The sequence below is a fragment of the Bubalus kerabau genome, chromosome 9 (assembly GCF_029407905.1).
Source record: "Bubalus kerabau isolate K-KA32 ecotype Philippines breed swamp buffalo chromosome 9, PCC_UOA_SB_1v2, whole genome shotgun sequence".
Lineage (NCBI taxonomy): Eukaryota > Metazoa > Chordata > Mammalia > Artiodactyla > Bovidae > Bubalus > Bubalus kerabau.
In genome coordinates, this window is record NC_073632.1 from 16810234 (window position 1) to 16837176 (window position 26943).

The window sequence follows — 26943 nt, forward strand, 5'->3', positions numbered from 1 at the left end:
CCCTCCCTCCTGGACCGCCCTCCTGTCTCCCTCACCATCCCACCCTTCAGCCTGTTGCAGAGCCCCACTTGAGTTCCCTGAGTCACACAGCCAATTCCCATTGGCTATTCATTTTACATATGGTATTGTAAATTTCTATGTTACTCTCTCTATACATCTCCCCTTCTCCCTCCTCTCTTCCCATCATGTCCATAGGTCTGTTCTCTGCCTGTTTCTCCATTGCTGCCCTAAAAATAAATTCATCAGTGCCATCTCTTCAGATTCCATATATACGTGTCAGTATCAGTTCAGTTCAGTCATTCAGTCGTGTCCGACGCTTTGCGACCCCATGAGCCGCAAGCACGCCAGGCCTCCCTGTCCATCACCAACTCCCAGAGTCCACCCAAACCCATGTCCATTGAGTCGGTGATGCCATCCAGCCATCTCATCCTCTATCATCCCCTTCTCCTCCTGCCCTCAATCTTTCCCCGCTTCAGGGTCTTTTCCAGTGAGTCAGATCTTTGTATCAGGTGGCCAAAGTATTAGAGTTTCAGCTTTAGCATCACTCCTTCCAGTGAACACCCAGGACAGATCTCCTTTAGGATGGACTGGCTGGATTTCCTTGCAGTACAAGGGACTCTCAAGAGTCTTCTCAAACACCACAGTTCAAAAGCATCAGTATACAATATTTATATTTCTCTTTCTGACTTACTTCACTCTGTTTCGTCCACCTCATTAGAACAGGCTCTAGTTTAGTCCACCTCATTAGAACAGATTCAAATGTGTTCCTTTTTATGGCTGAGTACTATTGCATTGAATATATGTACCACAGCTTCTTTATCCACTCATCTGTCAATGGACATCTGGGTTGCTTCCATGTTCTAGCTATTGTAAATAGCACTGCAGTGAACACTGGGGTACATGTGTCTTTTTCAGTTTATATTTCCTCAGGGTATATGCCTAGAAGTGGGATTGCTGGGTCATATGGTGGTTTTATTCCTAGTTTTGTAAGGAGTCTCCATACCGTCTTTCATAGTGGCTGTATCAGTTTACATTCCCACCAGCAATGCAAGAGTGTTCCCTTTTCTCCACACCCTCTCCAGCATTTATTGTTTGTAGACTTTTTGATGATGGCCATTCTGACTGGTATGAAGTCTCATTGTAGTTTTGATTTGCATTTCTCTGATAATGAGTGATGTTGAACATCTTTTCATGTGTTTGTTAGCCATCTGTATGTCTTCTTTGGAGAAATGTCTCTTGAGGTCCCTTTCCCACTCTTTGATTGGGTTGTTTACTTTTCTGGTATTGAGTTGTATGAGCTGCATGTATATTTTGGAAATTAATTCTTTATCAGTTGTTTCATTTGCTATTATTTTCTACCATTCTGTGGATTGTCTTTTCACTTTGTATGCAGTTTCCTTTGCTGTGCAAAAGATTTTAAGTTTAATTAGGTCCCACTTGTTTTTATTTTCATTACTCTAGGAAGTGGGTCATAGAAGATCTTGCTTTATGTCATCGAGTGTTCTGCCTATGTTATCCTCTATGAGTTTAATAGTTTCTGGTCTTATATTTAGGTCTTCTAATCCATTTTGAGTTTATCTTTGTATATGGTGTTAAGTGGTGATCTAATTTCATTCTTTTGTATGTAGCTGTCCAGTTTTCCCGGCACCACTTATTAAAGAGGCTGTCTTTGTCCCATTGTATATTCCTGCCTCCTTGGTCAAAAATAAGGTACCCATAGGTGCATGGGTTTATCTCTGGGTTGTCTATCTTGTTCCATTGGTCTATATTTCTGTTTTTGTGCCAGTACCATACTGTCTTGATGACTGTAGCTTTGTAGTATAACCTGAAGTCAGGAAGGTTGATTCCTCCAGCTCCATTCTTCTTTCTCAAGACTGCTTTGGCTATTTGGGGTCTTTTGTGTTTCCACATGAATTGTGAATTGTTTTGTTCTAGTTCTATGAAAAATACCAGTGGTAATTTGATAGATATTGCATTGAATCTGTAGATTGTATTTGGTAGTATAGTCATTTTCACAATATTGAGTCTTCCTACCCAGGAACATGGAACATCTCTCCATCTGTTTATGTTGTCTTTGATTTCTTTCATTAGAGTCTTATAGTTTTCTGTATACAAGTCTTTTGTTTCCTTAGGTAGGTTTATTCCTAGATATTTTATTCTTTTAGTTGCAATGGTGAATGGTATTGATTCCTTAATTTCTCTTTCTGATTTTTCATGTAATGATGTTTTGATGTACCTAAATATTATATTCTTGACCAATAGTCACTCCAACTTGAATTATAAGAAAATTGTTTAAGGAAATAGGCAATACATTCAATGGTATGATTTGATAATTAAAAGCAGTGACATGACCCCATGCATGAAAAAAATCATGTTTTAAAAAGATTTAAAGTGTAGAAAATAAGGTAGGAATTCATCTCCAAGCTTGGAAAAAATAATACAAGACCTCTTCTTTTTCTGCTCACAAGTATTTATGGGTGACATTACCATTATGTTCATGTTAAACAGGAAATAGAACATGCTACATTTACATTTAATGGAAATGTATGTTTTGGAAAGCTAATTCAGTACATCTGCTATAATTCTGGCATCAACTATATATTTTTTTAATATTTGAACTTAAGAAATTTTAATGTACTTGCTTAAAAATCTAATTTTGTCCTGTAATTTCAACTCAGACATCCTTTCTGTTATTAATACTTTATAGCATATTTCAAAAGTGAGATTTATTCAGGATAATCTATAAATATATTTCCTTGCTGCTATTAATTAGATTTTCTTTTCTAAAGCAGTCAGGTTTCATGACTACAGACCGAGACAGAGAGAATGAAGAATAAATAAGGAGAGAAAGAGAAAATCAGCAACATTTGTTGAAAATAAATGAGAGAGATTATTAAAATGTTGAGGGCTAATTAACTGAAATCACAACCAGAGGTTTTATGAAGAAAGGGGACCTTACTTGTATGTCTTATGTTCCATGTTGGCACTTTTTGAAATGTGTGGGAAGCTTTATAGTGAATCCTGAGACATGTTTTTAAAGTCATTTAAATCCCCAATGTAAAGTACTGAATCCATTATCCAGAGCATAATTGTGAGCTTTGACTGCATCTCGATTACCTTAACTGAACCCATGGGACACAGGGCAGGACCTGGCTGAAAAACTGTATCAAATCATATGAGATAAATGGACTGTTTTAGTGATAATCCTATGTATTTAATCCTAATGTAATTTTTAGATTATAGACTTGGAAATTTAATGTCAGTAACTAAATGCTATGCTAAGTCACTTCAGTCGTGTCCGACTCTGTGCGACCCCCTAGACGACAGCCCACCAGGCTCCCCCATCCCTGGGATTCTCCAGGCAAGAACACTGGAGTGGGCTGCCATTTCCTTCTCCAATGCATAAAAGTGAAAAGTGAAGTCGCTCAGTCGTGTACAACTCTTAGCGACCCCATGGATTGCAGCCTACCAGGCTCCTCCGTCCATGGGATTTTCCAAGCAAGAGTACTGGAGTGGGGTGCCATAGCTAATCATTAAATCTGCAGACAGTAAATTTGCTAGAACTAGTGATAAAGACAGGAAAGTATTTGTAGTTTTTCTGGAAACTATTTTTCTTATAGTGTTTACTGTGCTCAAAAGCATTAGAATGCTACCCATTTTTCAACTATTTTTTGTTTGAAAAGCAATGTATGTTTACTATATAAAATTTGGAAAATATAGCCACATTCAAAGAAGAAAGTAAATATCAACTGTGATCTCACAATGATAAATAACCACGGACAATATTTTAACTTTGTATCCTGACAATACTTTCCCAGGCATATATAACTCGTGGTATATAAAGTAATGTGTGAAGCCTTCCCCCTAAATTGCGAATTCAGAGATATGAAATTGTAAATTCATGAAATTGCAGATTCAGAGTTACAAACCGTGGTAAGGACTCTTGTAAATGATGTTGAGGGGAAGGAAACATTTATCTTCTTCAGATGCTCCATCTGGGTTTATTTTTTGATAGAAAAAAAGTTCATTGCTTTGAAACCAAATTTTACTTCGTGTGGCCCCACATGTTATGAACCCAGTGGAGAAGTGATAAAAATCATGACTTTGTTACAGGGAAGATTTTAATAACTTTATAGAACAATGGAATGGAATAAGATATACATATTTTGAGTAAATATATACCACCTTAGAGCATAAAAGAGTTTATATTTTACTTTTACATGTCTTTATCATCATCCTGTTGAAGTAAATGTTTTAAAAGTTCGAATTACATTCTTTTTTCCTAAACTTGTTTCCAGAACACACATATCGATGTTATTTGTGTAAAGCATTTTACTGTAACAATTCAGTTCTTATAAATGTTTGATGTTGCTGTACTTGTCATAAATTCACATATAATAGCTTTAGAATTTCTCACCAAACCTGGCATTTTAATACAATTCTAGTGTGTTGTCGTTGTGATAGATGCTAGGAGGCTAGTGAAAGGGTAAAGTTGTTATGGACTTTCACACGCTGGTGTGAGCCTTTGGTTGTTAGAAGGAAGTTCTTGCAGGTAAACCCAACCATGCCTAGTTTGGTGGGAGTCAGTGCTGGGAATGTCACGGTGTTTGGAATTGACTCTGTATCCTAAAGCCTCTTTCTGGATTTCAGTGCCCAGAGCAGCCTGGCTTTGGAGGTACTGCAGCATCACCAGCACCTGCTCATGCCCACAGAATGTCTGCATTTTTGCCAGCAAAGCAGGAACTCACAGACCAGTGCCAGTGCATGCCACACAAGGTATGCTCATCTTCACCTGTGCCCATGGGAAAGCCACTCCACACTGTGAGCCAGGCCTATGTGTGGCCCTGGTGCACAGAACGCAGCTTGCCCTCTAGTGCAAGTTGAATCAGGCGCCTGGGCCCCTCAGTCCCTGGGTGAGTTAAAGAGAAAGGCTTGGGTTAGGATTCCCTGGATTTCAATCTGGATAGTTCCGAGCTTTCCTGAGTGGGAAGTAGAATGAAAGGAAAATAAAGGGAGGAACCACCTGTACGACAAGTTATGTATGAGGATGAAACACATGCAAGGAATAGGCTTAAGTCATGGAAATTCTGGAGAAGAAAATGGCAACCACTCCAGTACTCTTGCCTGGAAAATCCTATGGACGGAGGAGCCTGGTAGGCTACAGTCCATGGGGTCGCAAATAGTCAGACACAACTGAGCACTTCACTTTCACTTATGGGAATTCACAAGTTGAGGGAAACACAGAGCCTACCCTTCAACACATACCCAAAGGTATTCCACATACTGTGTTTCTGTCATATGGAGACTGTATCTGTCCAGTACTCCAAATACCCACCCAGATTTCCCCTCTGCTGTGAGTTGTATGGGGAACGCAGAAGGGCTGTTATTGCCCAAAGAATTTGTTTCGCTTGCCCTTCCCTGGCCAGGAAGCCTGAGTCCATCGAGGAACATGAATGTCTTTTGTGGATGTTAATGGCATTGTGGGACCTGTCCTTGAAGCAGGCTGAGTGACCTCTGGACAGCTTCCCTCTATACCAGTACCCAAGGGTAGGAAAACTTGTCCTAGCTCCTAGAGGTCCGAGGTGCTGTGACTTCTTGCATGCTCAGGTTCAGGGCTTCCTGTCCTGGCTGGAGGAGTGGGGAGGAGTGTAAGTTAGAAATTTAGAGGAACCTTGCATTTCCTCTACCAACCAGTACTACAGTGTGAGCTCTGTGAGAAAGGCTATACGAGGTACAGGGGGCGTGGAGGAGAGCGCATATCCCAGCCCATGACAGGTCTCCTGGAGGAGATGATGCTGGCAGGTGTTTGGAAGAGGTGGGTAGTGAGCCTTTGATGAGGGGAAAAGAGACTCCCTGCAGAGGGGTCTGCATCAACTCCCAGGAGAGCACAGCTTTGTCTTACTATTGTCAGCTGATTTATAAACTATATGTATTTAGTTCAGTGTGACTGAATATGTGTTAACACAAAATTCATTTCTGCTCAGGGAGAAGCAGGCTCACCTGGACAGAAAGGAGAGCAGGTAAGACCCCACCAAATGCTGCCAGGATGAAAGTGGATATGCTCAAAGGTGACTTCAAACTTGTTTCCATCTGATTTTTTCTGTGTCCCACACAAATGTGCATTTCTGTAAAAAGCTATTGAATATATTTAAGTGTGGATTATTGAAATACGGAAGACTGTATCAGCATGTAAATCTGTTTTTGCGTTCTTAATTAGGCTGGTCTATTCTCCTGCTATGCAGGAGATCTGGGTTCAATCTCTGGGTTGGGAAGATCCCCTGGAGAAGGAAATGGCAACCCACTCCAGTATTCTTGCCTTGAAAATCCCATGGATGGAGGATCCTGGTAGGCTACAGTCCTTGTGGTCGCCAAGAGTCCGAGCAATTTCACTTTCAAAATGTACCTGTAAACCACAAGCAAAATTGTGAAGCAAGAAAGTCTGTTTCTTAGCTGGGGTTTACCCTTGTTTAGTATTTTCTTCTTCAAATACTTGACAAACTCCTGTTTGCTGACAGGTCTCCACTGGAGATTTTTTATCACTTTATTCAAACAGCTTACCTTTGTTGAACACCTTTTCTGCACGAGGCCTAGTACTAGATGTTATAGGGAATAGAAAGAATAGGCTATGTTCTCTGTTAGCGAGGATTTTTACATCTGCAAGGAAATAGAAGACCTTACAAGGCCACACGTAATAGGTCCTGTAGAGGATTACAGGGACCCTAAGGGAACAGTCATTGGGAAGATCCCCTGTAGAAGGAAATGGCAGCCCACTCCAGTATTCTTTCCTGGAAAATCCCATGGATGGCGGAGCCTGGTCACAAAGAGTCAGACACGACTGAGCAAAGGGAAGAAGAAGGTAACAGTCTGGGGACTGGAGAGAGAGTGTGCTGGAGGAGATGGTGACAGCCAGATGGGTGTGGATCTGATTCTAGACAGGATTCGTGCTTAGAGACTTACCTTCCCTTCTCCCCATCCTTCTCAGAATGCAACTGTCCTCTTCCCCACTCTCTGAGTCATGTCTTTTTTTAGCTAACTACTAGATAGATTAATTCCTGCTAAGGTTAGATATTGATTATGTTCTTACTGTTTTCCAAGGTAAAGCAGATTTAAGTTCTTTTCATGTCTTAACTTGGAAGTCCATGGTTTTAAATTATTTACATAATCTACATGGACTTCTTATTTTAAAAGATAAGAGACTGAAGTCTGTTAAATGACTGATCCATCAAAGTTGCACAGAAAGCTTCAACCAAACTATCCTCACCAGCACTTGTTATATCTTGTCTTTTTGATAATAGCCTTTCTAGCAGTTGTGAGATGTTATCTCATTGTGGTTTTGATTTGCATTTTCCTGATGATTAGTGATGTTGGCCTTCTGTATATCTTCTTTGGAAAAATGTCCATGCAGATTTTCTGCCCACTCTGAATAGGATTGTGTGCTTTTTTTCCTGTTAAGTTGTATGTCCTCTTTATGCATTTTGGGTATAAAATTATATATGCCTTACCAGATGTCTGATTTGCAAATAGTATTTCCATTCAGATTTCATGTATAAGCAATATCATATCATATTTGTCTTTCACTATCTGGCTTACTTCACTTAGTATGGACCTAATCTCTTGGTCCATCCCTGTTGCTACAAATGTCATTATTGCATTCTTTTTTATGACTGAGTAATATTCCATTGTGTATACACACCACATCTTTTTTTAAACTTATTTTATATTGTAGTATAACTGATTAGCAATATTGCTGTAGTTTCAAGTGGACAGCAAAGGGATTCAGCCATGCATATACATTTATCCATTCTCCCCGAAACTTTCCATCCACCCAGGCTGCTACATAACATTGAGCAGATTTCCCTGTTCTATACAGTAAGACCTTCTTCTTTATCCATTCTTCTGTCAATGGACAAATTAGGTTGCTTCCATGTCTTAGCTGTTGTAAGTAGCCAACACTATATAGTGAAGAGACTGTCCTTTCCTCAATGTATATTCTTGACTCCTTTGTCATAAATTAATTAACCATACATGTGTGGGTTTATTTTTGGGTTCGCTATTCTGTTCCATGGGCTTCCCTGGTGGCTCAGTGGTGAAGAATCTGCCTGCTATGCAGGTGTGATCCCTGGGTTTGAAAGAGCCCTTGGAGAAGGAAATGGCAGCCACTTCAGTATTCTTGCTTGGGAAATCCCATGGACAGAGGAATCTGGCAGGCTGTAGTCCATGTGTTCACAAAAGAGGTAGACATGACTTAGTAACTAAACAATAACAACATTCTGTTCCATTGATCTATATGTCTATTTTGTGCGAATACCATACTGTTTTAATTACTATAGCTTTATAATATGATTTGAAAACAAGATCCATCTAAATACTACCTACAGTTCACTCACTTTAGATATAAATACACACACAAACTGAAAGTGAAGGGATGGAAAAAGGTATTCCATGCAAATAGAAATCAAAAGGTAGCTGAGGTAGCTATACTAATCAGACAAAATAGTCCTTAAAGAATGTCAAAAGAGACAAAGATGACTTTTATATAATGATAAAATGACCATTCCAACAAGAGGATGTAACATTTGTAAATATTTATGCACCTAATATATATAAAGCTAAATATATTAAGAAAATATTAACATATATAAAGGGAGAAATAATAAGTAATACAATAATAGTAGGGAATTTTAATGCCCCACTACATCAATGGATAGCTCATCCAGACAGAAAATCAATAAGGAAACATTAGCCTTAAATGATAGATGAGCCAGATGAATTTAAGAGATATATAGAATATTCCCTCTTAAAGCAATAGAATATATTTTTCTCAAGTGTAAATGGAATATTTTCTAGAATAGATTGTATTTTAGGCCATGAAACAAGTCTTAATGAATTAAAAGGATTGAAATTATATCAAGCATATTTTTCTCACCACAGTGGTATGAAACTTGAAATTAATTACACAAAGAAAACTGGAAAATTCATAGATGTTGAGATTAAACAGCATGCTACTGAGTAATCAATGAATGAAAGAAAAAATAAAAAAGAAATTAAAAAGTACCTTGAGACAAATAAAACTGGAACTATAACATACCAAAACTTGTGGGATGCAGCAAAAGCAGTTCCAGGAAGGGAGTTCATAGTGATAGGTGCTTGCCTCAAGAAACAAAAAGAGGCTTAAATAAATAACCTGACTTTCTACCTTAACAACCAGAAAAAGAAAATGAATGAAGTTGAAGTTAGTATAAGGGAGCAAATAAAAATTAGAACAGAAATAAATGAAATAGAGAATAAAAATACAATTGAGAAAATCAATGAAGCTAAGAGCTGATTTTCTGAAGAGATAAAAAATTGACCTGCCTATTAGCTAGATTCACAAAGGAAAAAGAGAGGACTCAAAAAGAATAAAAAACAAAAGAGATCATGTCACAACTGATATCACAGAAATACAAATGATAATTATTAGCAGGTTTATTAAATGCCAAGCCTATAAAATATACAAAACTGTATGAGTTATAATGTATTAAATAATTTTCCATTTATGATACATTTAAAAAATACTAACATTTGTTTTAACTTCCAGACTGCCCAAAAGTCATAATGGCAAGAGATTTTTGTGGCAAGGCAAAAACAGCTGGGATAAAATATATTGATAATCTAGAGAACAAGGCAAATAATTAAACAATATACTTACTTTATTGTTTCAGTGCATGCACCAGCATTTAATTAAGCCAGCATAACCCTTGCTGTGCAAATATGAACTCAGATGACCACAGCATGAATGTTATCAGCTTTCTTTGCACTTGTAATAAACATAGGTGTATTGTTTTCTTTTGAGGATTTGATTATGAGTAAATTTCTGTTCTTGTTGTACTTTCTGATTCTGCAGCTTTAATGTACAGTAAATAAAGATGGCTTTCCATCTGTGTTTGAGTCTTGTGTATAATTTTCATTATTAGAGTAGATGCTCAAATTAGTGCCTGCATAGTTTGAAGATCAGAAGTCATTTTTGCTCTTAGGCATATTGAATAGTCAATTTTTGAAATGATCAGAAGTAGAGTGTTACTGAGGCAACCAGATAGTATTCTCAAAGTTTTCCTTTTGGTCTGTTAAGACCAAGAAAGGATATTGAAGTTGGTGGGGCAGTGTATTAGCAGGAATACCACTTTGGAGCCTGAATCATTTGGGATTCAATCCTGTCTATCTCTTACTTGCTTTGAAACTGATGCTTTATAATGCTGAGTCAGCAGCTTATTATTAAGAGGAAATACTTAGTACTAGGAGAAGGCAATGGCAACCCACTCCAGTACTCTTACCTGGAAAATCCCATGGACGGAGACGCCTGGTGGGCTGCAGTGCATGGGGTCACGAAGAGTCTGACACGACTGAGCGACTTCACTTTCACTTTTCACTTTCATGCATTGGAGAAGGAAATGGCAACCCACTCCAGCATTCTTGCCTGGAGAATCCCAGGGATGGTGGAGCCTGGTGGGCTGCCGTCTATGGGGTCGCACAGAGTCGGACACGACTGAAGCAACTTAGCAGCAGTAGCAGCAGCAGGAACTGGCACAGAGTAGATACTTAATAAATGTATGTTTTCTCTGCTTTCCTATCTACAGTGTAATTGCTTACATGTTGAAAGAGAGGTGGAGATAATCCTTTTACATTGAGTTTAGTTTCTTTTATGGCTTGATCAAGAGCAAACAAATCTCTGTGAAAGAGTCGCTTAGAATTTTCAATTGATTAAATGTTTTAGGTTATAAAAATTTTGAGCTGTTATTATATGGCTACTTATAATAAATATTAATAATTTAATGATAGTTATTTCTTCAAAAGATCAATGATTTAAGTCATTCATTCAAATCTGTGTTTATTTTGTTCCCAATATTATTTGACAAGACTTTTCTTAAATATAGTGTGCTAGTTTTTCAAGAGATTCCTTACAGTGTTATGCTTAGATGATGCTGGTTAGGAGCCATCCAGAGGTAACTAATTTAATTTTTTTCATTAACTATAAGGTATATATTACTAGTCTTTTGGTGCACTTTACTTTTGGCCCAAGGAGATAAAATGGAACAGGTTTTGAGAACACGGTTTCCAAATCTCTTTTCAAATTATGTACTACTCATTACAATGTTCCTAAAGGTGTTAAGTTTTGAGAATCCTTACTGTAATCTGTGTCTGCTTCATAAAGAGCAAATTTTACTTTTATTTATGCCAGTTCACTATGAGTTAGACTGTTCTGAATAGTCCTGTAAGTAAATCCTGTTTCACGTGGATCAAAACCCACCAGTGGCTTCCTGTTTCCCTCAAGGTAGTACTGAAGCTTTTTCCAGGGGCCACAGTGTTCCCCACAATGAGTCAAGCCCATCCTAACTGGACTAACCATCTCTCCTGCACTCCCCCGGTTCATGTCTGTTCCAGGGTCAATGTACCAGGCTACCTATACCTGGAATTTTCTTCTAGATTTTCACTTGGCTCTTTCCGTCACATCATTTAGGCTCTGTCTCATAAATCACTTTAAAATAGAAAGGTCTTTATGACATTGCTATGTAAAAAGCATCCTTTCATTCTACCTCTATGTTCTTTATCTTCATAGCACTTTTATTGTTACTTGCCATGTTATTATTATGCCTCTGTTTATTTCCCCACTAGAATATGAGTTCTGCAAGCACCATACACAGAACAGCACATAATAGGAGCTAAAAATATGTTGAATGAATGAATGAACATTATACCACAAAGAAAGTCTAAGTCATCAACTCAGCTGTTTCTAGAACCTGTGAATTCTGTGCCCCGTTGCCCAGGGGCCCTTGCCAGGCAAGGTGAAGAGTCAGGTTGTAGAGAAAGAACTAGGCAAGCTAAATCATAAAGAACTGTTATATTATTCACTAATGTTCTATTATACTTTTTCCTTTAAAAACCAAAAGCTTTAGAAAAAACTTTTACATAGCCTTAGCTTGATATTGCCAACTAGATAGTGAAGAATCAGAAATATTTGGAAAAAATGCCCCAAGTTTTGGCTTGACTTAATGTTTATCTGTACTGCCTATTTTCTCCTCCACACTGTGAAGCTTCATTAGTCTGATTTATGGCTGCTTTTTTCTTCATAAAGCTGATGACCTGCTCTCATGGAGAAAGGTGATTTGAGATTCAACCACTGCTCATAAGACACGCAGCTGTGGTGAGCATTCTGTGTCAGGTCACCTAATCAAACCATTCTAACCATGCCCTCTCTCCAAGACTAAACTCTGGATGACATTACATGAAATAATAATTAATGCTTTTCTTTCATTTAGACTCAATTATTGTAATTTTATGAAATCTTTTAATTCCCTTTTCTTAGCAAGTATAGTTAGCAACCTAATTACTTAGCAACCGCTTTACTTTCTCCGTTTTTTAAGACCCTTGTTAATACCTTCACCCACTTCAGAGTTGATATGCCCTCAGTTTTATAAAAGAGCAGCTCACTTTCAATGTTCCTGAACCTAAGGGGAAGTATGATCTGAGGTCTATTTGGGGAATAATTTTCCAGTTTATTTTTGTATTATTATCTTCCCTATAAAGTTCGTTTCCCCCAAAGTATAGGCTTTATGAAATAATTGCTTTGCTGGTATAGTTTCAGAGAAAGTCAAAATAATTTAAGCTGAAATAAGTTAACTTACTTGACTCTATAATGAAAAACTTTAGTACTGATTTTTTTCTACTACCCCTACCCTCTAATCTCAGTCTATGAAAGTTTCCACTCTGACTTCTCTAGTCTGTTGACCCAGAGATTACTAGTGAATTTCCCTTTATTTCCAATCCAGCATTACTTATATGCCCCTTCCAAAGGACACACCACACCAATAATAAATAATTGAATCAAAATATGTTCATAACATTTAAAGAAGGAATATTTCCCCTTAGTAGTAACCTCAGAGAAGTAGAATTTAACATTTATGGTTTTGACTTTTTGTCTATGTCATTATGGAAGTAAAGAATATTTTTTCATCCTTTCTAATCCAATATTGAACGTATTAGATTAATTGGCAAGTTCTTTTTTTTTTTTTTTGCAAGTTTACTGCATCTGATATAATCTCATCTAATCTGTAGGAACTCGAAGGTGACATTTTTTTGTGTACCTTAAATAAACATGTAATATCAGTGTAATAATGGTATTATATATTCATAAAATTCTGATGTATTTATTAATCTCCACTAAGCATTAGTGATAGAGAAATTCAAAGAGTTTACATTAGTTTCCACTGTCTCAAGGATAAGTTTATTAGACTGAATTTGTGAAAGAGCTATCAAAGCAATTAAAGGTAGCTCATCAGCTTCACTGAGCAAATTTTTCCAGGCAGGTGGAAGGGCGGGAAGCAGACAAATGGAGTAAACCAGCTTCGGGGATTTTCCTGGAGATGCAATGGAAGGTCAGGCACACTAAATATAAAAATATAGGTATCTTGGAGTCTGAAATTTCATAACTTACTTGATTTGAAAGCACCAGGTACTAGTTGAAGGAACAGAGAAAGAGTCTTCCCTACCTTTGATAAATGTAAAAGAAATAACAAAGCTAAATTGTTTATGTCTGTGTGGAGAAAGTTTGAGTTTTGATTAGTACTTTGATAATTATTGCTAACTTTCTATTGGTTTATTGTCAGCAGTGTAATTTAATAACTTGTGAAAAATATGAAGAAAGAACTTAAGGTATACTCTTTGGTGCAAGCAAAAGCAACTCATACTCTTTGGTGCACGCAAAAGCAGCTCATCTATGACAACCTGAGCAGTTAGTACACATTTGAAAAACTCCGAATGACTATTCCTAAATTTCAGTGTGCAGTTGGTCTTAAAGGTGAATTGGGTACTCCTGGAATTCCTGGGGAAAGGCTATGCTGATTTGCTACTTGATTAAACTTTGTGGCTGTTTTACTCAGTTGTATCACATAGGAAGGGAAAGTGCCCAGAAAAGTCTGGTATTTGGGAGGAGGTGGAAGTGAGTCAGCAAACGGTGGCCCTGCCGGAGGGCTGCCAAAAAATGCCTGCTGTGCAATTTTGTAAATCAGGTTCTACTGGAACATAGTCATGCTCATGTGTCCTCATAGAGGCTAAGGCTGCTTTTGTGGTACATAACGGCATTTGGTGATTGTAGCAGAGATTCTAAAATGTTTGCTGTCTGGTCCTTTGCAAAACAACAGTTGCTCCAGAACATTGGCCATTATTCTAAGAGACCCAAGGCTTCTTAATTTCACTATTTTATGTTTGGTATAGTATCTTTTCTGTGATTGTGGTTTTCATTCTGTCTACCCTCTGATGGATGAGGATAAGAGGTTGATGGAACCTTCCTGATTGGAGAGACTGACTGAGAGGGAAACTGGGTCTTGTTCTGATGGGCGGGGCCAGGCTCAGTAAATCTTTAATCCAATTTTCTGTTGATGGGCGGGACTGTGTTCCCTCCCTGTTTTTTGACCCATGGTGGAGGTATTGAAGATAACGGCCACCTCCTTCAAAAGGTCCCATGCACGCACTGCTGCATGCAGTGGCCCAGACCCTGCAGCAGGCCACCACTGACCCACACCTCCGCCAGAGACTCCTGGACACTCCTGGGCAAGTCTGAGTTAGTCTCCTGTGGGGTCACTGCTCCTTTCTTCTGGGTCCTGGTGTGCACAAGGTTCTGTTTGTGCCCTCCAAGACTCTGTTTCCCCAGTCCTGTGTAAGTTCTGGTGGCTCTATGGTGGGGTTAATGGCAACCTCCTCCAAGAGGGCTTATGCCATACCTGGATCTGCTGCACCCAGAGCCCCTGCCCCTGCAGCAGACCATTGCTGACCCGGACCTCCACAAGAGACAGACACTCAAAGGCAGGTCTGGCTCAGTGTCTGTGGAGTCTGCTGGTGCACAAAAGGTTCTGTTGAGCCCTCCGAGTGTCTCTGGTGGGTATGGGGTTTGATTCTAAATTCAATTTTGCCCCTCCTACCATCTTGCTGTGGCTTTTCCTTTGCCCCTGGATGTGGGGTATATTTTTTTGGTGGGATCCAACATTCTCCTGTAGATGGTTGTTCAGCAGTGAGGTGTAATTTTGGAGTTCTCGCAGGAGAAGACTGCATGTCCTTCTACTCCACAGTGTGCATGGGGAGAGCTCTCTGATGAGATGTAAAACCCTCAGGCCAACTGTGAACTCAAGTGTGTTTCCCAGGTTCCCTGGTCCTGGTTTGGCATCGGCGGCTCCAAGCCCTCAGCCATCCCCGAGCCGTGGCCTCTGGTTACACCTTATCACAGCCACCTGTCAGTCTCTCTGGCCCCTCTGGGTACACGGGGAAGGAGAAGGAGAAGTAGGGAGGGAAGGGGGGAGAAGGCGAGAGGAAGAAAGTGGGGAAAACCTCTGGACCATTCAGCTATGACCTAAATCAAATCCCTTATAATTACACAGTAGAAGTGAGAATTAGATCCAAAGGACTAGATCTGATAGACAGAGTGCCTGATGAACTATGGACAGAGGTTCGTGACACTGTACAGGAGGCAGTGATCAAGACCATCCCAAAGAAAAAAAATGCAAAAAGGCAAAATGGCTGCCTTGAAGAGGCCTTACAAATAGCTGAGAGAACAGAAGCTAAAGGCAAAGGAGAAAAGGAAAGACATACCCGTTTGAATGCAGAGTTCCAAAGAATAACAAGGAGAGATAAGAAACCTTCTCCAGTGATCAATGCAAAGAAATAGAGGAAAACAGTATAATGAGAAAGATCTCTTCAAAAACGTCAGAGATACCAAGGGAACGCTTCATGCAAAGATGGGCACAATAAAGGACAGAAATGGTATGGACCTAAAAGAAGCAGAAGATATTAAGAAGATGTGGCAAGAACACACAGAAGAACTGTACAAAAAAGACCTCCATGACCCAGATAACCATGATGTTGGGATCACTCACCTAGAGTCAGACATCCTGGAAGACAAAGTCAAGTGGGCCTTAGGAAGCATCACTACAAACAAAGCTAGTGGAGGTGATGGAATTCCAGTTGAGCTATTTCAAATCCTAAAAGATGATGCTGTGAAAGTGATGCACTCAATATGCCAGCAAATTTGAAAAACTCAGCAGTGGTCACAGGACTGGAAAAGGTCAGTTTTCATTCCAATCCCAAAGAAAGGCAATGCCAAAGAATGTTCAAACTACCACACAATTGCACTCATCTAACACTAGCAAAGTTGCCGCAGTTCTGCTTATGGGGCAAGAAATTACAAATTTAAAGATTAAATTGTCTTTAAGGTGCCATGCTGAATTTAAATGGATGTGCGTTACCCTTCTACAAGTGAATGAGTCCATGCACTCTTGGGAACGCATTAGGAATCATATTTTAGGCGTCTGGAATCATTCAGATTTTAGTGTTGCTATTCTAAGTTACATCAGGATATTCAGAATATGAAGCAGGCGGAGTCTGACTTTTCCTCTCAATGGCTTTCTAATTCCCTTTTTGAAAATCTGGAGGGGTATCTTTCCCATGGATCCTTTTCTACAATAATGATTAATGTGGCCATGTGCTTATGCCTTTAGTTCTGATTTGTGTAATGGCCCTGTGCCTTTTCAGAATACTCAGCTAAAGTGTTTCTGCTCTATCTACTGAGTTTCATACCTATGCTCTAAAAAATAAAAAAGGGGGAGATGTCGGGAGCCACGTTAGGCATTACTGACAAAATGGAGGCACGGCCCCAGCCCCCTCCCCACATTCCGCAGGCACGGACATGGGATGAAGGAGTCAGGCCTTGTAATTCTGACTTGTTTTTTCCTCTCCTCGGCTGAGTTGACTGAAAAGGAATATTAAGGTGCTTATTGTTCTTGAGAGGAGCATGAGAAGGCCCAAAGCCTTCTGCAGCTGTGCTCAGAATAATTTATAAAGTTAATCATTGACATTTGTTTAAGGACTTTTACAAAAAAGTGTTCCAGGATGAGCACAGAGGCCACAGCTTGAGGCCATGTGAGGGATTGCTATCTGAAGCCTATTTGTGAGGAAAATGTTTATGGCAAAGGAGTTTACTGAATTTAGGGCTTAGAAATAATTAAAATAGTTAGAGGTTAAAGATTTAAGGAATGTTGTAAAGTTAGCATATTTTACTATAGCTTATAGAGGTTAGGAATTTTAGAGATACTACAGCTGCTGCTGCTGCCGCTAAGTCCTTAGGGGAAAACAGGATTTAGAAAGATAAGAAATAAATTGAGGAATGTAGCATGAGTTACAATGTAATCACAAGTTAACTATAGGACACATAAGAGGAAGTAGATAATAGATGGTAAAGCTGATTCAGAGAGAAGCGCTGAAGTAGGAACTCTGTTTGAAGAGCAACAATGATTTATGGAGATAATAAATCTGGGTGAGGGGGAAATGAAAATGTCAAACCTCTGACGTAATGTTTTTGTAAAAGTATAGAAGAGAATCTTAAACTTGAAATAAACAGGCAGTCCAAAAAACTGAGAGGCTGTCTGGTTCACCAACACCGTTCATCTCTTCAGGTTGAATCCCTGGCTGCTGAACTGGACTCTGGCACAAAGTAATGCTCAAAATCTTCCAAGTCAGGCTTCAACAATATGTGAACTGTGAACTTCCAAATGTTCAAGCTGGATTTAAAAAAAGGCATAGGAACCAGAGATCAAATTGCCAACATCTGATGGATCATCAAAAAAAGCAAGAGAATTCCAGAAAAAAAAAAAAAAAATCTACTTCTGTTTTACTGACTATGCCAAAGCCTTTGACTGTGTGGATCACAACAAACTGTGGAAAATTCTTAAAGAGATGGGAATACCAGACCATCTGACCTGCCTCATAAGACATCTGTATGCAGGTCAAGAAGCAACAGTTAGAACTGGACATGGAGCAACAGACTGGTTCCAAATTGGGAAAGGAATACATCAAGGCTGTATATTGTCACCCTGCTTACTTAACTTACATGCAGAGCACATCATGCAAAATGCCAGGCTGGATGAAGCACAAGCTGGAATCAAGATTGCTGGGAGAAATATCAATAACCTCAGATATGCAGATGACACCACCCTATGGTGGAAAGCAAAGAACTAAAGAGCCTCTTGATGAAAGTGAAAGAGGAGAGTGAAAAAGCTGGCTTAAAACTCAACATTCAGAAAACTAATATCATCACATCTGGTCCCATCACTTCATGGCAAATGGATGGAGTAACCATGGAAATAGTGAGAGACTTTACTTTCTTGGGCTCCAAAATCACTGCTGATGGTGACTGCAGCCATGAAGTTAAAAGACGCTTGCTCCTTGGAAGAAAAGCTATGACCAACCTAGACAGCATATTAAAGGTCTGTCTAGTCAAAGCTATGGTTTTTCAAGTGGTCATGTATGGATGTGAGAGTTGGACTATAAAGAAAGCTGAACACCAAAGAGTTGATGCTTTTGAACTGTGGTGTTGGAGAAGACTCTTGAGAGTCCCTTGGACAGCAAGGATATCCAGCCACTCAATCTTAAAGGAAATCAGTCCTGAATATTAATTGGAAGGACTGATGCTAAAGCTGAAACTCCAATACTTTGGCCACCTGATGCAAAGAACTGACTTATTGGAAAAGACCCTGATGCTGGGAAAGATTGAAGAAGGAGAAGGGGGCGACATGGAATGAAATGGTCGTATGGCATCACCAACTCAATGGACATGAATTTGAGTAGGCTTCAGTGGTTGGTGATGGACAGGGGAGCCTGGCGTGCTGCAGCGCATGGGGTCACAAAGAGTCAGACATGACTAAGGGACTTCACTTTCTTTCTTTTTCTTTGATTTACAAGGTTTTGTTAGTTTCAGGTGTGTAGCAAAATGATTCTGTTACACTGATATATATCTATATCTATGTAGATATATCTGTTTATATAGATAGATATAAATAAAATAAATCTACACTTTTCCAGCTTCTTTTCCTCTACAGGTTATTACAAGATATTGAATATAGCTCCCTGTGCTATATGTGGGCCCTTGTTTATCTGTTTTATGTCTAGTAGTATGTATATGTTAATCCCCAACTTCTTATTTATCCCTCCCCTCCTTTCCTCTTTGGAAACCATAAGTCTGTTTTCTATATCTGTGATTCTATTTCTGTTTTGGAAATAAGTTAATTTATATCATTTTTTTTTTAGAATCCTCAAATAAGCAACCATATGATATAGTATCTTTTAATATGCATTTCACTGCAGACATAAACTAAACATTTAAAAATATAGTACCATATGAGATAAGTAACAATACAAGAAATCTATTTCAATCCATGAGTAAAATGGCTTTTACATTGTCTTCCCTAATACTGTAAAGATGATTCTAAATGATGAATCTACTCACAAGAAGTTAGCATGCTTATTCAGCAAACTTGAAAAAAAATGCTATATTTGTAAATTAAACTGCAATTACCTTGTCTTGTTTTTCACTTAAATTGTTAAATTATTAGAGTTCGCATGTTTGATGCTAAGAAAATTCTCTTCTTCAGTAAAATAAGTTTAACATAGATTTCCATAGCTGTTCTAGCTGCACTAAGTACTGCCTCATTATCCAGATGGTTGTGACCCTGTGGTTATTAACCTAACATTGTCACTAGAGTGAAGCTGAAGTGCTAGGAGGTTCAGAAGTTACTTTCTGAGTCCTTCTTAAGCATGTTTCGGATGTCTGAATGCTTCTTTGTTTTTCTTAGGAATTATTCAGTCTAATATCCAAATTATTTACTCTTGTAAATGTCAAAATCTGTAAAACTGAACAAACTTTGTCAAACAGTGATACCTTGCTGCAAGGTATTTGGGCTTATTTGTGCTGCTATCATTAAACGAAGGCTCTTCAATAAGTAAAAGTTCCTTCAGACATCTGTTTAAAGGTCTAATTCCTTCAAAATGCAGTATCCTCCAGAGAACACTATGAAATTTCCTAACTCTTAAAAGAGATTGCTCCATCCACATTTGCTTTGTACGTTCATTTCACCAGTCTCTTCCTAAAATAACAATCAGATCGTTAAGATTTCAGATCATTGGGGTTTGAAAAATTACTTGAATATGCAAACTTTTTTTTAAGCCAAGTAAAGAATCACTGGAGGACTTGGACTATAAAATAGACTATTAGACTTCTTTATTTTGGGGTGTAAAGTAAGATTTATATGTGTTTACATGATGAATGATGGGAAAGCAGATAAAATTCGCCTGTTGTACTCTAAAACATAATTTACTAAGATTGGTATTGAACACTGTTAATTGAATTCTGTGCACCAAGATGACATTTCTTGGATCCTATTTGCAGAAACTCCAAAACTTATAAAAGTAGATATAAGGTTGTCTGTGAAGGAAGCTCTCAACTCCTGAAAAGGTGCTCTCAGCAGACAGGGCTCAGTACTAGAGCTTCAGAGGCTCCACCCTGGCAGAAGTTGATCAAATCCATCGGAGTAAGAAAGCAGCAGACAAGGAAGTGGAGAATGCAAGTCAAGAAACTCTCCAGAAAAATACAGGGTTTCTTAGAAAAGAGAGGGCATTTTAGGCTGAGCGAAGGAACTGGAGCAAAATGTGGTGTTACAGAGACAAACACGACTCAGAATTCAATATGCTACTGCCTTTTTTAGAAGCCCAAATTTGTAGAGAACATTTCATGTGATGAGTCATCCTACACTCTACCTATAGTAAGAGTTCAATAGATACAAGAGAACATTCCAGCTGGAGATGATTCATTTGGACTTGGTATTTCTGGGAACAGGAATATTCAGCCCCAGGGGCCCATTTGGTCAAAAAGATGACAGGAGTGAGTCTCACAAGATCTGAGTGAAGACACCATCTGCAGGAAACTTAAAAGCTAGCGTGGTAGAGGAGTCGTGGCCGTGGTGCAGTTGTCCTGGCAAACCCGTTTTCATGTTTCCCACAGCGGTTTGCTTGGCTTGAACTTACTTGAGTTGCTCTCAGAGAGCCTCACAGACAAGCAGAGAACCTGTGAAGCCTCCTGTGGGGCTAAACACGGTATCGGGCTGCGCTCAGCTCTTGGGTCCTGGTTTCCCGCATCTTCTGGGACCTTTGCAGTGTCTGTAGAATCACCAAGTTGTTGACCATAGCCTTTCTTCGAGGTCCCACTGATGGGGCTAGGTCTGCTTCTAACGTGTCATTCATTTAGCTGTTAAAGGGCTATAACACTCATCAGTGAAAAAATGTCACCTCAAGAGTGTTTTTCTCACTTCTGTAATCCACAGGTTACCATTTATTTAAAATATCTCTAATAAATATATGCAAAACGAAAAGAGCTCAATAAAGCTGCTATGTTATCTGATTGCATGATTCGTAAGTTTTAAATATTTGACTCCAATGAAAATATATCAATTTTTTTATTTTAAACTTTCAGAAATTTTAAATTATATTGTAAAGATGGGTACTTATGTCTGGGGTAAAATATTTCCATTGTTTTATAATGAAAATAACTTGATTCTAAGTTTCCAAAGAAAAATCCTTCCTAAAGTATCATGTAGCTTCAAAGGTGTGCTCCCACAGTCTTAACCCATCACCTGAAGTAACCACACAGCATCTCCAAGCTCATCTTGGACTCTGCTTCTCTGCGTTTGTGATTCTCTGGGGTTCTTGTCTTAGAAGTGCTTAAGAGTTCTGTTACAAGGCAAAATAAAACAAGGTGAATTGGTTCACTCGGAACAAGAACATATGCAAAGTGCCATAGAACATATATCTCAGGTATCATATTCTCAAAGTGAAGTTTATTTTAAGGTTTAATATTTAAACTAGACTTCCCTGGTGGCTCAGATGGTAAAGCATCTGTCTACAATGCGGGAGACCTGGGTTCCATCCCTGGGTCGGGAAGATCCCCTGGAGAAGGAAATGGCAATCCACTCCAGCTACTGTTGCCTGGAAAATCCCATGGACAGAGGAGCTTGGTAGGCTACAGTCCATGGGGTCGCAAAGAGTTGGACACGATTGAGCGAGCGACTTCACTTTCCTTTCACTTTAGTCATGTTAATGAATGGAAGCCCACCCTCAGCAGCACAGAGTAGAATTTGTATAATAACTGCACTTTACACTTACGTACAGTGTGATACATGTATTAAATTCAATGATTTGCATGTAAATCCCATTATCCTAAAATAAACCTATACTTTGAAGTTTGATAGCAGTAAATATTTTTAAATCAAGGCCCTGAACAAAGTATTAGTTTCTTGAGGTGGCATTTTTCTTCTGGGGCCTAGGAGAAAAATAGTATAGTGAACACTATATTATGAAATCAGTTGATGGATTATGGAATCATGAGGACTTTAAAGATAAGAACTATAATATTGTAAAGTAAAAAAATAATAATTAAAAATTTAAATTAAAAAAAGAACTATAATATTTAATTATGCTTTTTTGTAATTATAATATGTATCACCTTGCACAGATTTGCATAGATTTTCTAACCTGATAATATATGTGACCTTACTGCCAACACATGGCAGGAAAATAACTGTTCCCTTTACAATTATTCAGCTTAGCTAGGATTTTTATAAGAGATTTGGTAAGCTTCCCGTTCTGGGTTCATATAAGAAAATCTACTCTATGTAGCAAATGTTCTTAGATGTTAGTCACTAAGGACTTCTGGTAAGCTCACTTGGACAGAAACCTCTGTGAGTCAAAATGAGGACTTTGGATGGTCCAGTTTCCAGGAAGAGTGAGTGGTTTAATAAGATCACACAAGTGCGTACATACATATATAGAGCATGCACACACACATACGTGTACTCACAACTCACATCCTCATGATGTGCAGTGGGAAAATGAGATTTGGACACTGGGAGCAAATCCTGCCCTCTGTGTTACCTCCAGATTTCTCACTCAGAGTATGCTTGCCTTCATTACTTCATTATTGCAGATAAAAAACTGCTTCACTCCCTATTTCATGTATCAGATATGCTTTTTAAGGATAGTTTTTTAAAATATGAATAATTATAGAGCCTAATTTATGCTAAAACCAATTTTTTAATCTTCTGAATTATTTGGAATTTGTCTTAAAATGTTTATTTTTGAGGGAAAACTTTTAGAATGTTAATTTTACTTTTCATGGAGCAAGTGTGCAGTAAGTGATAGCCATCACTGTTCTACCATTCAGTTATTAAATACCCAGAGTTAGAAACATCTTGGGTTTGAATCCCAGCTCAAAGCCTTGCTCTGTGTAATTTAGGGCACATCGCTTATTGTTTCTAAGTTCTCTTTTTATGAAATAAAAATTATATTGTATCAATTTCCAGTTTTGTCTTAAAGATGAGCTGAAATAATTCATGAGAGTCCCAGCTCAGGACCTGATATATAAATATTTGGTAAACAATAGAAATAATTTTTTAAAAAAGCAGTTTGATTATTTTGTTATTCTAAACTCTAGCTTACTAAAAGACTAAATAAACTAGAACTCATTTGAGTGAATATATATTATTTATTCAAAATATATCAAGTGGAAAATTTAAAATAAAAATTGCATATCTTAGATGACTTTGACTTCTTAAAACAAACTGGATATTAGGACTTGAATGAATTTTCAACCTAACTGAAAATTTCATGAGTACAAACTTTTACAATAATAATAGCAGCCATTAACTAAATGATTATATGTGTTAAATGTTTATTATGTGTCAAGAGACTTCTTTACATTATTTCATTAATTCCCCACTATATCTCTATGAGGTGTGATTTATTGTTATTGTTTCATAAATGGAGAAACTTCCCCAAATTTTCACCACTAACTCCGGGACTTGGTGATGGACAGGGAGGCCTGGCGTGTTGCAGTCCATGGGGTCGCAAAGAGTCAGACGCGACTGAGTGACTGAACTGAACTGAATAAATAGTGGAATCAGAATCTGAATCTCTACCCACATGAATCCATGGTTTTTGCATCTTTACCATGTTTTCTTCTCTGAAGTGCCCCTGAGCTGCTTACTTTTTTTTTTTTTTTTTTTTTGCACACAGTTCCAAATTACATCTTAAATTTGTTTGCCTGCAGCCTAGAGAAGGAACTGCAAAGGGGGCTTTCCTCCTTCCTGTTCCAGGGAGAGCAGTATCCCTTGTCTTGAAGTCTGTGGGTTCCTTTTTTTTTTTAATTCTTTCTTTTTTCTTTTTTAAATTATGAAAGTATGACTTGGAAAATACAGAACAAAGTTACGTATAGTTCAACTGTATATTGCAATTACTTTTTAAGTAGATAAATTAAGATTTTAATTGGACAATATCAAACTCTCAAAAATTTATAGAATGGACAGAAAAGTAGGAGGATATAGTAGACCTGAAATGCACTATGAACCAATTCAACATAATTAAGATTTATACAATTTTCATACAACAGTAAGATACAAATTCTAAGTTCCCATAGACTAAGAGACACTGGAATATATTCAGGGGGACAAAGCAAGGTGCAAAAACTTCATGGTCTAAAGGTATTGAAATCACATAGAGTCTGTTCTGTTATTACCATGGAATTGTTATTATAGAAATTCAATATCAAAAGATATTTGAAAAAAGCCCACATAATTTAAAGTGCAATGTGACATTTACCAAAAGAGATCTTTGACTTAGCCATTGAAAGCCTCAGTAAAGTTAAAAGACTGACGAAACACAGAGGGTGATTGCAGAGAAAAAAACATTTAAATGAAAAATTAACATCAAAATGAAAAATTAATATCAAGTATACTTTAGAAACCCCATGTATTTGGAAATTAAATGTGAAGTCTATAGACCCTTATTTTAGGCTCAATATTTTGATTTAGTAGGGAAAAAATGAAATTTAGTTTGCTTATTTAAAATACATTTGAACCAATAGTACATAAGTGTTCCTTTCTCTCTGCATCTTTGGCAACAGTTGTTATCTTTTGTCTTTTTTTATAAAAGTCATTCTAACATGTTAAATGATATTTCCTTGTGGTTTTGATTTGCATTTCTTTAAGTTAATGATCCTGAACACCTTTTCATGTACATGTTGGCCATTTGTAGACTTCTTTTGAGAAATGTCAATAATCTGCCTGTCATTAGAGATAACCCTCCCAACCTCAGAAAATTATGTCCACCTCTTGAAAATCATCACCATGTTTTTCACCAAATGAAAGGATTTTGTGTAGCTTTACCTTCTGAAATAAGTACTATGAAAACAATACAGTTTTATTTTGTTTGGTTTCCAAATTCAAAATTATATTTGAAATATTCTTTCAAGTTTGCCACTCTTGACTCTCTGGAGATCTTGTCTGTCCTGCACGTCCACCTCCAGGCAGGCCAGTCATGGGAACACTCTCCAGATTAATCTAATCTCAACATGTAACCAAAAAATTCTCTCTTTATGCTCTCCACCAAATATGCTTTTGACATCTAAATATGTATATTTTTTTATTCACTTGACCAAAAGGATTTAGATATTCATTTGATCAAAAATACAAGTGCTTCACTTAGTGTCATGACTTTATTAAAAAAAAAAATCACACTTCTAGAGGTAAAAAGTCACATGCACTAAGGCTCCAGAGTAGTGTATCTGATAAAGTGGTGAGAGTTGCCAAGTTGCAGTTCTTAAAAATAGCCAGACTAACTATCCTCATTGTGATCTGTTTTGTGTGACGGGTCTTTTCACCATAAACTCTGAAGCCCCCAGTATTTGTAGCAGGATGAGACTAAACCGGGGAAATCCATTGTTCCCTAACTGTCTTTGTATTTCTTTTCTGTTGGAAAATGAAATGACTCTGATCTTTGCATCTCAATTTTCCCTTAAAAAGACATTTTATGAGAAGACTGCAGCTTCAGGAAGAAAAGGCAGATGCTGTTACAATTTATAAAAGCACAGACAAGGGTGGTAGCTGTTGTGAATTATAATGAACTCTGCAGCAGCCCTGGTCCAGATGTAGCATTAATGTCTGAGAAACTCTGAAACTTACAGGAGTGTTTTGAGAAAACTACAGAATTTTTGTCATTTGGCTTTCTCCCTGTATTATCTGGTTTCACCCAGCTTGCCAGTGAAATTAAGAATTAAGACTAATTTCAGAGTTCTTCCCAAGTTAAAAAAGTTAAAATATCTATTTATATGTGACAACTTATTGTCTGAATTGCAAACTAAATAAGGAGAAAAAAAAAGTGCAACACAGCTTTATTCTAAAAATGGGATATTTCCGTTCTGTGAATTGTCAAGATTTATAAAACTGGTACAGGCTCTATGTTAGAGAAAATACCTCTTAACAGAGAATCGCATGTATACTCTTGTATTTCAGAGAATTCTGCAGTAAATGAAGGGGTAGTTAAATCTGGACATAGGATTGAACTTCTCATCATAAGCAATGTCTATTTATGGAAGAAAAATGACCACAAAGAAAACAGTTTTGTCACACTACTTGTTGGCTTCACTTACTAAAGTTACAAGAATGATACTTGAATTATCAGTGAAAAGTGACTGCCTTTGCCTAGCATAAGTCTCATTTAATTGTGTTATCTGCGGGCAGTCTATTGATACAGCTAGCACCAAAATAAACAGAAACCTGAGAAGGACAGAGGTAATAGAAGAACAGGAAAAAGAAAAAGAAACTTGCTCACTCTGCAGTTGATTTTATTTCTTAATGGTTTCTTATTCCCTCCTAATGCCTTCCACTCACACCCCAAGTGGAGCAGTTGGCAGAGAACACAACAGATGGATGACAGGCTCGACACATGCAGTCTCTCTGGCACCCAGGCACTCGACTTTTATTTGCTAAACAGTTAGCCAGATTTTAAGACGCTAGTCTGCTAATGTTCCTGTTTCGTTTAGTGCACCGTGAGAATCTAGCACACAAATATTAAAACATTGCCATAAAAAAGATCACACAGTCTCTGTTTCTCTGCGTGGTTTAGTGGCTAATTGTTTTATTCTTTTTTAGAATTTATTTTGTTGAAGTATAGTTGATTTGCAATGTTGGGCTAATTGCTGCAAATTGATTCAGTTATACATGTAATATACATATATATATATATATATACACACATACATAC

The 26943-nt window shown here is 37.8% G+C and overlaps 1 protein-coding gene across 1 annotated transcript in view; it reads left to right on the forward strand.

Annotated features, from left to right (window-relative positions):
* Positions 1–26943, forward strand: part of COL19A1 (collagen type XIX alpha 1 chain) — a 447290-nt gene that overhangs the window by 91309 nt on the left and 329038 nt on the right. Inside the window, exons 8-9 of the mRNA XM_055534763.1 lie at positions 4651–4776; positions 5985–6020. Coding sequence (XP_055390738.1) covers positions 4651–4776; positions 5985–6020 — 162 coding nt within the window. The remainder of the gene's footprint in view (positions 1–4650; positions 4777–5984; positions 6021–26943) is intronic.